Below are 14,747 nucleotides of genomic sequence, written 5' to 3'. Positions count from 1 at the left end.
AAAAAATGAGAGCAATGCTGATTACCTTACGGAACTACGCAAGCTATCAAAGCACTGCCAGTTCGGAGCAGGACTGGCAGATACCTTATGGGACAAATTTGTCTGTGGACTCCTGAGTGAAGGAACCCAGAAGAGGTTACTCTCAGAGAAAGAGCTGACGCTAGATAAGGCTTTCAGCGTGGCAGTATCGTACGAAGCAGCAGCAAGGGGAGCTGCGGAAATACAGCAAAAGCCACAGGGATACGGCACCCACGAAATGACACGGGGAATTTGCAAAATGTTATTGCTGCGGCAGAACAACCCATGACCAGAAGGACTGCTGGTCCAAGGACAAAATATGCAGGCAATGCGGAAAGATGGGACACATTGCACGAGTTTGCAGGTCTGGGAAGAAGACCAATGACAACAAAAAGGCTACTAAGGAACCGTACAGGAAAGTACAAAAGATGACGGACAGTAGTTCCGAAGACCAGATGAGCGATAGTGAATCCGGGAACAAGAGACTAAGCTGTCTCAAACTTCACAACGTAATCGCAAAAGAGGATCACCGAACCATTTGGGTCACCCTCACGATAGCAGGGTCCCAAGTCAAAATGGAATTGGATACAGGATCAGCGCTAACCGTCATGAATCGACGAGACGAGCGTCTATTCTCACACATACCCTTGAAGGAGACATCCATTGTCTTGAAGACGTATATGGGGCAAAAAGTATACCACAGAGGAAAAATAAGGGTGCCTGTCGAATACAACGGCAAGGAAATACGGAAATTGTATCTGTACATACTGCAAGATGGTGGACCACCGTTATTGGGATGTGAATGGATCAGAAAGATAAGTTTAGACTGGCACTCCATTCAGGCATTGACTATGGCTGGTAAAAAGGATGATGACGTCGCGCCTGGACGATTGTCAACAATCTTAGCTAACGCCAAAGAGGTATTTCAACAAGAACTGGGAACGCTTAAAGGCATAACTGCCTCGATAAAAATAGAAGAGAATGCAATTCCCAAGTTTTTCAAAGCAAGACCGGTACCATATGCAATTCGCCCAGCCGTCGAGGCAGAGCTGGAGAATCTGGAGAATGCAGGCATGTTACCTAAGGTAGACTGGAGCGAGTGGGCAACACCCATCGTTCCTGTCATGAAGAAAACGTTAAACAATAAGTCTGAGGAGCCAAGGAAGGTTCGCATCTGTGGGGACTTCAAGGTGACGGTGAACCCAGTCCTTCACACAGTACAATATCCTCTTCCAAGGATAGAAGATATCTTCGCCTCACTATCTGGAGGGAAGCGTTTTACAAAAATTGACCTAGCACAAGCATATTTGCAGATGGAGGTTGAAGAATCCTCTAGGAAGTATCTCACGATAAACACTCACAAAGTTCTTTACCAGTATAATCGACTGGTATTCGGAGTAGCATCAGCTCCGGCGATATGGCAAAGAGCAATGGAACAAGTCCTGCAAGGGATTCCGGGGACTCAGTGTTACTTGGACGACATCCTACTGACAGGTGAAGATGACAGTGAACACCTTGCCAACCTAGAGCAGGTGCTCACTAGACTACGTGAACATGGGCTACGGGCCAATCGCCCCAAGTGCGAGTTTTTTAAGAAACAGATATCATATTGTGGCCACGTGATTGATGAAGAGGGGTTACATAAGTCCCCTGACAAAATTGAAGCGGTAGTTAAGGCTCCAGTGCCTGAAAATGTGTCGCAACTGAGGTCATTCCTCGGATTGGTGAATTACTACCATAAGTTTTTGCCGAATTTGTCCACAATTCTGCACCCACTGAACACCCTACTACAAACTGGAGTAGCATGGAAATGGAGCGATGACTGTAAGCGGGCCTTTCAGAAGAGTAAAGACCTAATCACTTCAAGAGACGTATTGGCTCACTACAACCCATCACTACCGATAAGACTGGCGTGTGATGCGTCTCCCTACGGCATTGGAGCGGTACTGTCACATAAATTCCTTGATGGTTCAGAGAGGCCGATAGCTTTTGCGTCACGCTCGTTAACTTCAGCCGAGCGTAACTACGCCCAGATTGACAGAGAGGCCCTCAGCCTGGTGTGGGGGGTGAAGAAGTTCAATCACTACCTGCACAGTCAGAAATTTACTCTACTAACTGATCATCAACCTCTTGTCTCCATTTTCAACCCTCAGAAGGGCATCCCGATAATGACAGCACAACGGCTACAGAGGCGGCCCCTTTTCCTAGGGGCACACCAATATGACATCGAGTACAAAGGAACTAAACAGCATGGGAATGCTGATGGATTGTCGCGCTTACCGTTGCCGATGGTGGAAGAAGCACCTGCAGTGGATCCTGTGGAGATATTCTACTCGACCATAGTCGAATGTCTACCTGTGACGAATGCAAACATAGAAAAGGAAACACGAAATGACCCGACACTCTCCAGGGTCTATGATTTAACGGTGAAGGGATGGCCAGCACATGGCAAACCACTGTTGCCAGCATTCTCGCCGAGAAGAGAACAGCTGTCAGTGTGCAGAGGAACCTTGATGTGTGGATCCAGAGTAGTAATTCCACCCAAATTGAAGGATAGAGTGCTCAATGAGCTTCATGAGTGTCATCTGGGAGGGGTAAAAATGAAGAACTTAGCCAGAGCGTTTGTGTGGTCGCCGGGAATCGATAGAGAAATCAAAGAGATGACCAAGAGCTGTACAGGATGCCAGAAGGTCCAAAACGCCCCACCACAAGCCCCTCTACATCCATGGGAGTGGCCCTCATCTCCATGGCAAAGGGTACACATTGATTTTGCTGGTCCCTTTATGGACTCGATGTTTTTAATTGCGGTGGATGCACATTCAAAGTGGCCAGAGGTAATAAAAATGTCCTCAACCACCACAGAAAAAACTATCACAGTCTTACGAACCATATTCGCCAGAAATGGGCTGCCTGAACAGATTTGCTCCGACAATGGACCACAGTTTGTGTCTGAAGAGTTCCGGAGGTTCTTAAAGAACAATGGTGTTAAGCATTACACATCCGCCCCATATCATCCAGCCACCAATGGATTGGCTGAGAGGTTCGTTCAAACATTCAAGAAGGCTATCAAGGCAATGTGTAATGAAGACATACCCCTACAACACAAGGTGGATAACTTCTTGTTTGCCTACCGGAATGCGACACATGCGGTTACCAACCAAACTCCAGCCATGATGTTCTTCAATTGAAGACTACGATGCCGCTTGGATTTGATTAAGGCAAACATCAGAAGAGATGTGGAGGACAGGCAGTTTCAGAATATGAATGAAAGGCCGACCAGGAGTTTTAAGATAGGTCAACCAGTTTTGGCCCGGGACTACCGCACAGAGAAATGGCAGCCAGGAACGATCTGCACACGGCAAGGACCTCTAATGTATACCGTGGATGTTGGAGAGAGCATTGTAAGACGCCATGCTGACCAGATTCTAGAGTCACTGGAAAACGTCAAATCCACACCACGATCCGATACACCTGGTGATGAAACCAAAGTACCAATTGCATCTACCTCAGAATCGGTGATATTGGAAGCAGACGAACCAAACAACGACGTTGATCCCGAATCAACTTTGCCAGAAGAACCTGATACCCCAAAGAGGCGTTATCCAGACAGAATCAGGAAGCCTCCTTTACGTTAAGGGCATTCCTAGAAGAGGTGTGGTCAACGTAAACTTGAGGAACAGCACCTCATCTTCCGATTAGGCACTTTACAGCCTTCCGGACTCAATATCGAGTTCAACAATTTCAGATCATAACCTCGGCCCCTATTACATTTTCACTTATATTTTTTATCCACACCTTTGTTTTGGTTTTCCCCCCACCCTTTCCTTTTTTTTCTCTCTCCCACATGGCAGCTGTCTCCCATTCTGCCAGCGCATTTCACACCTAACCTAGAGCTGTCTTTTGTCTCCACTAGTCCTATCACCATCTCGTCTGGTTTTGAATACCTCTTAATGTCTCTTCTCTTTTGTTCTCTCCCAGCCCGGCCTCTTAATCTATTTCATTCCCTGTGCCTCTTTAGTCTTGATAAAGGGTTTTGACCCGAAGCGTTGACTCTAATTTCTCTCCACGGATGTTACCTGGCCTGCTGAGTTTTTCCAGCATTTTCTGTTGTTATTTCTTGAAATTAATTCTTGTCTGAAATGTTCAATTTCATATGAATGTACATCTTTTTTTGTTTTGAAGATACAAGAAATTCCATTCCATTTTTACACACTAATGCTGAGAACAGAGAGCGATCTGAACTGCCTACAGCAGCAAGCACTGGAAGATTTCACTGCAGAAGAGCTAATACCCTTGAGACTGTCCAAGAGGCCTCTTTGGAGCACAGTATTGATCTAATGGATGAACAGACACTGGTATCAGCAAGCTACCAATTTTGTAATAATCAACTCTTAAAAATCACTTTAATCAAGTGTTTAAGACACTAAATGACAACAGACAGGGTGGCAGTACTTTTACTGACTCATGCTTAAAGCCAGCTCGATTATCCATAACCTAAATGGTACACGTACAAGTATTGGTAAATAAGAACATTAGAACATAAGAAATAGGAGCAGGAGTAGGCCATTTGGCCCCTCGAGCCTGCTCTGCCATTCAACAAAATCATGGCTGATCTTCTACCTCAACTCCACTTTCCTGCATTATCCCCATCTCCCTTGATTCCCTTAATATCCAAAAATCTATCGATCTCTGTCCTGAATATACTCAATGACTGAGCCTCCACAGCCCTCTGGGGTAGAGAATTCCAAAGATTCACCATCCTCTGTGTGAAGAAATTTCTCCTCATCTCAGTCCTAAATGGCCAACCCCTTATTCTGAGATTGTGACCCCTGGTTCTAGACTCCCCAGCCAGGGGAAACATCCTCCCTGCATTTACCCTGTAAAGCCCTGTAAGAATTTTGTATGTTTCAATGAGATCACCTCTCATTCTTCTAAGCTCTAGAGAATATAGGCCTAGTCTACTCAATCTCATAGGACTATCCCCCCATCTCAGGAATCAGTCTGATGAACCTTCATTGCACTCCCTCTATGGCAATTCCTTAGATATGGAGCCCAAAACTGTACACAATAGTCCAGGTGTGGTTTCACCAGGGTCCTATATAATTGCAGTAAGACATCTTTACTCTTGTACTCAAATCCTCTTGTAATAAACATACCATTTGCTTTCCTAATTGCTTGCTATACCTGCATGTTAACTTTAAGTGATTCGTGTGCAAAGAAACCCAGATCCCTCTGAACACCAACATTTCCCAATCTCTCAATATTTAAAAAATACTCTGCTTTTCTATTTTCCTACCAAAATGGATAACTTCACATTTCTCCACATTATATTCCATTTGCTATGATCTTGCCCACTCACTTTAGCTTGTCGATATCCCCTTGAAGCCTCTTTGCATCCTTCTCACAATTTACATTCCCACCCAGCTTTGTATCATCAGCAAACTTGGATATATTACATTACAAATGCAGTCTAGTAGATGCACCTTTCATTTACATCAATAATTGGTATATGATACAAATTGTTGGTGAATGTTCAGTAATTTTATCTTATTTTGCATTTTATTTAAACTTTCAGAAAACCAAACAAGTTTTTGAAAGTAAGACTTACAAGTGAAATTATTAATTTAATAGTGTCAGGCCACATAATTTGATATCATATCTCAGAATTCATACTTAATAACCCAGTTTGAATGGTATAGAGTTATTTACATTGTTGTTCCGAGTAAAACTCCTTGCTGTAGGAAACAGGACTGAACTAAATTTCAAACCATGAGCTTTACAACACGCTGGTGTAAATACCTCACTAATTGGAATCTGCTGCCATTTATTTTGTGATCAGTTGAAGTACATTACAAGCTTGTCTTGGTAATTTAATATTGCCCGGCACACAAACTGACTGAGGGGTTACAAGTAATTTAAATGCCAAAAGATTGCTTTTGGTAGTAATTAAATACTATATGACTAGTTAAATGGTTGGTGGATTATTTCATTAGTGAAACAATTAGTTATACAGACTGGTAGACATTGAAAAATAGCTGCCAGTTTGGATTGATGGAACCTTGTTATTGGAAAAGCCCTTTGCTGGAATGGGTTAAGTGAAGAAGAAATGTGTTGGGCTTCATTGTCTACAATCCTGTTGGCTCAATGTACTTTTCTTAATTTGGATTTATAGCTGAGAATGAGCAGAAAGGAACATTTTTCTTTGCAGTAACCACATTTGCATTTTTTTAGATTTAGCTCTTTCTGTATCCGTAAGCCCTGATGCTGTACAATAAACACTTTTCTGATTTTCAGAGCAGCAGTCATTCTGAAGCAATAGCAGCACAGTTTGCAGTTTACAGAAAAGAGGTAGAATTTAATTGCATTCTTTTACAATTGAATAAAGACATGTCTTTGCTATTTGTAATAATTATCAAATTGACCAGCTTTTGAAAACTTACAACAGAATATTTTCTATTAGCATAGCTGAGTATATATTGTGGAATATTTACACAAACATTTCAGCTATTTTTCTTTATTTACTATACATATAATTGTATGCTAAATTATATATAACTAATTTATCATCACAACACAATTTTACATCTAAACAATTCTGTTTACATGTTGAACATTTTAGAACAACAGTTGTTAAAAGAGTGGATTGGTAGTACTAGAAATAGTTATTTTTACTGCAGAGGCTACACTTACTGACAGCACAAAGCTCTCACTAATTATATCCAAATATAGGGTGAGACATGATAATGTGCTACAGTGAGTTTATTTGTACTGCACCATGCAATAATAGTGTAAAGTCTGTGGGTTGTACGGTTAATAACGACACAGACTTCAGGAGTAACAAACAAACAGGTCTTTACTATTCGAAGGTCAGGGCGAATCTGCCCCAGCAATCCTGCCACAACACTTATATACTGGTGTGGTCACTATCGGTATTACAGTATACAGAAGCCAACAAGTAGTGCCACCCCTAAAGTAGTTCTCTTAAAGGTGAACGGTTACATACAATAGTTTCCTTAAAGATAGACGGGTACATACACTACAATCCTCCCTTTTTAGCTTTCAACATACTAAGTCCATAGTGAACATACATTCTAACATATATACAGGTTTATGTAAGACAATTCATAGATTCAGTCTTTCTGGGGGTTTCCAGATTCTGTCCGGATAACGCCGCAGTGGTGTCATCATTTCAGGCGGGCTAGGAGGTGCTTCTGGCAAGTTCGGTTCGGCTTGAAAAGCCGTGTCAGGTTCAGCTGACTCCAGTATCACTAGATCGGAAGTAGGTGTTCTGGGTATCTCAGTCTCAACCTTACCCGGAGAAAGTGGTGAAGTCGGTTGCCCATTTGTGGCGGACCCTATGATTTGGTCAACATGACGCCTTATTATATTGTCTCCAATGTCCACGGTGTACATCAACGGCCCCAGCCTTTTCCCAATAGTTCCAGGCTGCCATTTCTCAGTACGGTAGTCCCGGGCCAAAACTCGTTGACCGATCTGGAAAGATCTAGTGACCCTGTCGTTCATGCCCTGGAATTGCCGGTTCTCTACGTCTCTTCTGATGTTTGGTTTTAGTAAATCCAGCCGGCATCTTAGGCGTCTATTACAAAACATCATTGCGGGAGTTTGATTTGTGACCGCATGTGTTGCATTTCGGTATGCCAACAAAAAGCTATCCACCTTATGTTGTAGACTTATGTTTTCATTACTCATGGCCTTTACGGCCTTCTTGAAGGTCTGGACAAACCTTTCAGCCAATCCATTGGAGGCGGGATGGTATGGGGCTGACGTGTAATGTTTAACCCCATTGCTCTTTAAGAACTTCTTGAATTCTTCGGACACAAATTGTGGTCCATTATCAGAACAGATCTGTTCCGGCAGGCCATTCTGAGCAAACATAGTCCTTGACACTGTGATGGTTTTTTCCGTCGTGGTGGTGGTCATCTTAATTACTTCCGGCCACTTGGAGTGGGCATCCACCGCTATTAGAAACATCGAGTCCATAAATGGACCAGCAAAGTCGATGTGTACTCTTTGCCAAGGCGATGAGGGCCACTCCCATGGATGCAGAGGAGCCTGGGGTGGCGCGTTCTGAACCCTCTGACATCCTAGGCAGTTCTTCGTGATCTCCTCTATGTCTCCATCAATGCCTGGCCACCACAAAACGCTCTTGCTAGATTCTTCATCTTTACTCCACCCAGATGTCCTTCGTGCAGCTCCTTTAGCACTTTCTTTTGGAGTTTGGGTGGAATCACCACTCTAGATCCACACATCAGGGTTCCTCGACACACTGACAGTTGTTCTTTCCTCTGTGCAAATGCTTGCAGTGTTGGTTCGCTCTGTGCTGGCCACCCCTCCATCGTTACATCATAGACTCGTGAAAGAGTCGGGTCATTCCTTGTCTCATTCTCAATCATTGAGTTTGTTATCGGTAGACACTCCACTATGGATGAGTGGAACAACTCTACTGGGTCCACTATACTCGCTTCTTCTACCATCGGCAATGGCAAGCGGGACAACCCATCAGCATTTCCATGCTGTTTAGACCTTTTGTACTCAATTTCGTATTGGTGTGCCCCAAGTAACACGGACCACCTTTGTAACCTTTGTGCTGTCATGGTGGAAACGGCCTTATTTGGGTTGAATATGGACACCAACGGCTGGTGGTCTGTCAGCAATGTGAACTTTTTACATTGTAGGTAATGGTTGAGTTTCTTCACGCCCCACACAAGACTGAGGGCCTCCCTATCTATTTGGGCGTAATTTCGCTCCGCGGGTGTCAATGATCGGGACGCGAAAGCCACTGGCCTTTCCGAGCCATTTGGTAGCCTGTGCGAGAGTACTGCCCCAATTCCGTACGGGGAAGCATCGCAAGCTAGACGAAGGGGTAATGCTGGGTTGAAATGAGCCAACACTTCTTCAGAGGTAATCAACTCCTTGCTTCTGCGAAAAGCCTTTTTGCATTCTTCACTCCACTTCCATGGTGTTTCTTTCCGCAACAGGTCATTCAGCGGATGCAGCACCGTGGATAAATTTGGCAGAAACTTGTGATAGTAATTAATCAACCCCAAGAATGATCTTAACTGTGATACGTTTCCTGGAGCGGGGGCCTTCACGACCGCTTCTATCTTTTCAGGTGACTTATGCAGTCCCTCTCGGTCAATGACATGACCGCAGTATGAGATCCATTTTTGGAAGAACTCACACTTCTTGCGATTAACCCGAAGGCCATACTCCTTCAACCTGGTGAGTACCAGTTTCAAATTCGTGAGGTGTTCTTCCTCATCTTTTCCCGTGATTAAAATGTCATCTAAGTAGCACTGCGTGCTTGGAATTCCTTGTAACACCTGTTCCATGGCCCTCTGCCAAATTGCTGGCGCCGAAGCTACCCCAAAGACCAGTCTATTGTAGCGATACAAGCCTCTGTGAGTGTTGATGGTGAGGTACTGGCGTGACTCTTCCTCGACCTCCATCTGTAGATATGCTTGAGCCAGATCTATTTTCGTGAAATGCTTCCCTCCAGCCAACGAAGCAAAGATATCTTCAATCCGCGGAAGCGGGTATTGTACCGTGTGAAGCACCGGACTCACAGTGATCTTGAAATCTCCGCAGATACGGACCTTCCCCGGTCCCCCTGGCTTATTACTTGGTGAGGACTTCATGACGGGAACAATGGGCGTGGCCCACTCACTCCAGTCCACTTTTGACAGAACCCCTGATCGTTCAAGTTCTTCCAGTTCTGCCTCCACAGCTGGTCGTATTGCGTAAGGTACCGATCTGGCCTTAAAAAACTTTGGGCTTGCATTTTCTGCAATCTTAACCTTTGCTTTAATTCCTCGCAGTGTTCCCAGTCCTTGCTGGAATACCTCCTTAGCTTCGTCCAATATTCTGGACAACCGTTCAGGTTTGACATCCTCTTTTTCGGAATCCACCGTCATGGTGTTTAGTGACTGCCAGTCCAACTTTATTTTTCGGATCCACTCCCGTCCCAGAAGTGGTGGTCCTCCCTCAGGCAATACATACAGGTCCAACCGGTGATGATCTTTATCCTTGTATCTCACCTTGACTTCTATCTTTCCGATGGGGAATACTTTGTGCCCCGTGTATGTCTGTAGTACTAGTTCCGTATCCCGTAGTGGAATATGCTCGAAATTTTTTTTATAGTCATGCTTATTCATGACCGTCAACGCCGATCCGGTGTCCACTTCCATTTTTACTTGGGCCTTTGCAATCTGTAGCGTTATCCAGATAGTTTGTCGGTCAGCTTCATTGCTCACGTTGTGAATTCTCAGACTGTCCAGTCCTTTGCATTTGGAGTGTGAGACCGACTTCTGTTCCCTCAGACTCTTCTTAGTCCCCTCTTGCACCTTCCCGTACCATTTTTGTGGTGACTCCTTATTGTTGTGCGTTGCTCCTGACCGGCATACCTTAGCTATGTGCCCGATCTTGCCACATTTCCTGCATTCTTGGTTTTTAAACCAGCATTGATTCTGGTCGTGTGTTGTCTTCCCACAACGGTAGCATTTTATTGTGCTCGAAGTAATTTGGTCCACCCCTAGTGCCGCCGCCTTTAGCTGCATTTCCGCCGTTCCTTTCGCTGCGGCTTCGTGCGATGCAGCTATGAGGACAGCCCTGTCCAGTGTGAGGTCATTTTCTTCCAGTAGTCGCTTCTGCGTTCCTTCTTTGGACAATCCGCATACGAACTTGTCACGCAGTGCCTCTGTCAGATTCCCTCCGAACTGGCAGTATTTCGCTAGCCTACGCAGTTCGACCAAGTATTCCACATTGCTTTCGTCTTTCCTCTGCGTTCTTGCGTAGAATTTGGATCGTTCAGCCAGCATCAACGGTGTGGGGTTCAAGTGATCCTTCAGCACTGCTACCATATCATCGAAAGTCTGATCTGCCGGTTTAGCTGGTGAGAGAAGATGCTTCAACAACCCGAATGTTTTCGCACCCATCATGTTAAGTAAGGTTAAAGCTTTTTCATCCTTAGCTATTTTGTTAGCCTTACAATGTATCTCAATACGTTCTACGTACGTGGCCCAGTCTTCTATCTCCGAATTGAACTCGTTGATGTCCACCCGCTTAGGCATCTTCCTTTCCTTGGGTACAACACAAGTATTTCTTTAAGTATTCTTATTTATTTGTTTATTTCTAAGATGGCGGTTTTCCCGCGAAAATGGCGGTTTCCCGCTCTTTCCTTCTCGCCCCGCCCACTTCACTGGCGGTTTCCCGCTTCTGTCGTCTTCTCCGCCTAATGGCGGCTTCCCGCGTTTCTTCCCTGGTGGGAGGGGTACGCTTTCCCCACAGCGGACAGGTTCAGCCGCTGGGCTGGCTTCCGCACAGCTCCCCTTACTCGGCTCTGTCTTTTCCTCCCGCCCGCACGGCTCTACCGGCGCTGGGTACACCCCGTTAACGGAGGACAGTTCAGCCGCTGGACTGGCTCTCGCGCAGTCTCTCTCTCCGTCCCCGGCTCTGTCGCACTCTCTCCCGCACGTTCGGTTCCACCAGCTCTGGGTGCCCCGTTGGTGGAGAACAGCTCAGCCGCTGGACTGGCTCTCGCGCAGTCTCTCTCTCCTTGCTCGGCTCTGTCTCTCTCCCCCACCCGCACGGTTCCTGTTCGCCTCCCAGCCCTCTCGCAGACCGGTATTTCCCTCCCCGGCTGCGGCTGGGTTTCTCTTCCCGCGCCTACTCCCAGTCTCAGCGCTTCGTGGCTGCGGTCGCTGCCCGGCTTTTCCCGCCGATCGAGGTCCGACTGTCTCACGACGCCGTTGGACCCGACTTTCTGACCGGCTCCGTTCCCCCTCGACCGTGGTCGAGTGCACAGCCCTTATCCTCCGGATATTCTCTACACCTTCCCCTACTCACAGTCTCCGCGGCCGCCTTGTTTCCTGCTGATCGGCTCACTCCGCACCGTGGTAGAAGGGTAGTCAGTGCCTGTTGCTGATGGAAGCTTTTGTTGCTAAAGTCTTCCTCCTTCCTCCTGCTGCAGCCTCGTGTTTTCTTTCAGCAGCACGACGAGGGCGGTTGCCTCTCTTCGACGCTCTTCGTTGCTTTGGTAGTCTTGCCGCAGGGTACGATCGGACTCGTCGCCACTGTAAAGTCTGTGGGTTGTACGGTTAATAACGACACAGACTTCAGGAGTAACAAACAAACAGGTCTTTACTATTCGAAGGTCAGGGCGAATCTGCCCCAGCAATCCTGCCACAACACTTATATACTGGTGTGGTCACTATCGGTATTACAGTATACAGAAGCCAACAAGTAGTGCCACCCCTAAAGTAGTTCTCTTAAAGGTGAACGGTTACATACAATAGTTTCCTTAAAGGTAGACGGGTACATACACTACAAATAGGACAAAAAATGTTCATATGATTCTTCTCATCTCAGTGCATCATCATAACGAGGAGTTAAATGGAGAGTAGCCTCTTCTTCACAGGGAAAGAAAGAGAGAAAATCAAAGAGCATCTCTTGTGTAACAAGTTATAGAGTGGTAGTGGCAGAGACTTAGCAGCAAGCCATCTGTCCAAATTCCTTACTAGGCATAATGAAAGGTGTGAGAACACCAACAAATGGAAGAGAGAAGAAAATAATAAATGTGGCAAAAATATAATCAGAATTATGACCAAGTCTAATCTTGTCTTCACCCAATGTTCACATACATACATTTCCAGCAATGCGTGCTAGATAGCAATCAGGTTCTCCTAACCTAAGGCCAGATGTGGCACACCTACCTCTGCTCCAGTTGAGATCAGCTAACTTTCCACATGCAGGGATTCAGACCTTGGACTTCTTTGTTCTGTATGGCCCAATTACTTGCTGAATAAACTTACTGAGCAATCACTGAAGCCAATTTTTAAAAATTATCCCCTCCACCCCCACAAATGTTGTGTAAGCACATAGCTGGATTCTTCTCCTACTCTAAGGGTACAACGCCAGTCTGTGAGATGATTAATCTTTAAAACCAAAAAAAAATTCAGAGATAATAGCCACCTCTGTTACACTCTCATCATTATAATTCATAAAAACCCTCTAAAATTAAGCATAGGACCATAATACCATGGACCTATCCCACAAAGATGGATATCAAATCAACCATTGCAAACTGTATGGCATTTACGTAACCTACAAAAAATCCCAGCCAAAAAGCCAGTATCAGCCAATTCATAGGCACAAGATGGCATGTGTTTTTCTTCAGATGTGTATGAATATGTGGCCATAGTATAGCAGTGTTATCAAAAAGTACTCTTTGTTTGATTTATACAAATGGAATCGTATGTAATTACTGGCGACTGCTGCCCTCTTTTTAAGTGGTGCTTTTCAGAAAGGCACAGATAAGGTCTCATGCTCCATAACAGTTTAACAGCTGTGATTACTTACTTTTGCCATCTGGAGTACATGGAAATGATAGAGTAGAGTTTCCGTTTGTTTTCACTAATTTTGCGCCCAGATTCCAGCGCAATCGGCCGAGCCAGCGTATAAGATCAGGAATTTTAAATGTAAGTGAGTTATGCCCAAAACCACTTGTGTTTGTGTTTCCTGCAATCTTTAGCACTGGTTCAACATTCAATGCGCCCGGATCATGCCCCACCTACAAAACTGGCCCCGTCCCCAGGTCGAATTGTGAGATTCCACCGATTGTGCTGGTTCCGGAAGGCTCTTCAAATGGCGCTCATTTTCTTAGGTGCACAGGCACTAGTAGGCATGTTTTAAAAGTTTTTTCGTATCAAAAAATATTTAATTTACTAATAACTGACTAACATACAACAATAAAACTATTAAATGGTTCTGCAATAACATTTTAAACCATTTTCAGTGATTTTAAATCAGATTACTCACAGACTGGACACCCTTATTAGAAATGTTTATTTTTGCTGATCAACCCATTTTCAGCTGAATTAATAAAACTGCATCAGGTTACCACTCTTAAATACATCAAGGAATACTTCTTAATAGAAAAAAAGAAATAATTACGTTCTATTACACTGCCCGATTGCGCTGCTAAATGGAAGATTTTGGCCTAGAAATTCGGTGGGGTTAGCGCCCAATTAGAGGCGTTAGAGGGCCTTGCGCTGGAATTATAGCCGCGATCGAAATTGCGTTGGGCCCTACCATCGGCGTTAGCCGGTAGCGCTGCGCCGGCACCGATGACGTCATCGGTGTGCGCAGCGTCCCGGTTGCCGTGGTAACGCAGCCGGACGCCCAAATTCAGTTGCGGCCGCCTCGCCCGTGGCAGCCGCAACCAACGATTGTTCAACGGGATGTTGCAGCACGTAGCGCTGGCGCATTAAGGTGGAGCGGCGGCCGGCCGCTTTCCCGGCGGCCGCCTGCCCGCACCTCCCTCCCCGGACTCCTCCACCACCCCCCCGCGGCACTGATGTGTGTGGCCCGCGAGCCCGGCACTTCTCCGAGGTGCCGGGCTCATTTGTTGGGTGAATCGACCGGTCAGCGGTCGGCTGCAGGCAGCTCCTCCTTAACAGAAGGAGGAGGCCTGCAGTACCCCAGCCTGCCGCACCGCATCGGGTGCCGCAGCGGGGGATTAGTGCCGCAAACCTGCATTCAGCGCCCATAGCGAGGCGCTGAAACCCTCCATTAGCGCCCGCAGCCGTCTGGGCGCGGGGCAGCTGAATTTTTGGCGGGCGCAGCGGCAATTATCGCGGGCGCAAAATTTCGGGCGCAAAAGCCCTGGCAGAGGCAAACCTAATTTCTAGGCCTTTATGTTTGTGATTATG

At 45.7% G+C, this 14,747-nt stretch overlaps 1 protein-coding gene across 1 annotated transcript in view; it reads left to right on the top strand.

The window, feature by feature from the left end:
• The window catches only part of LOC147124414 (uncharacterized), a 347,949-nt gene that overhangs the window by 332,026 nt on the left and 1,176 nt on the right, over positions 1 to 14,747 (top strand). Inside the window, exons 14-15 of the mRNA XM_085969950.1 lie at positions 4,201 to 4,373; positions 6,313 to 6,366. Of these exons, the coding sequence (XP_085826076.1) occupies positions 4,201 to 4,373; positions 6,313 to 6,366 (227 nt within the window). The remainder of the gene's footprint in view (positions 1 to 4,200; positions 4,374 to 6,312; positions 6,367 to 14,747) is intronic.

Source organism: Somniosus microcephalus, chromosome 1, assembly GCF_052327205.1.
Source record: "Somniosus microcephalus isolate GS21.2 chromosome 1, FLI_Smic_1.0, whole genome shotgun sequence".
Lineage (NCBI taxonomy): Eukaryota > Metazoa > Chordata > Chondrichthyes > Squaliformes > Somniosidae > Somniosus > Somniosus microcephalus.
The sequence above is the reverse complement of the archived record's forward strand: the minus strand, read 5'-3'. Positions and strand labels throughout refer to the sequence as shown.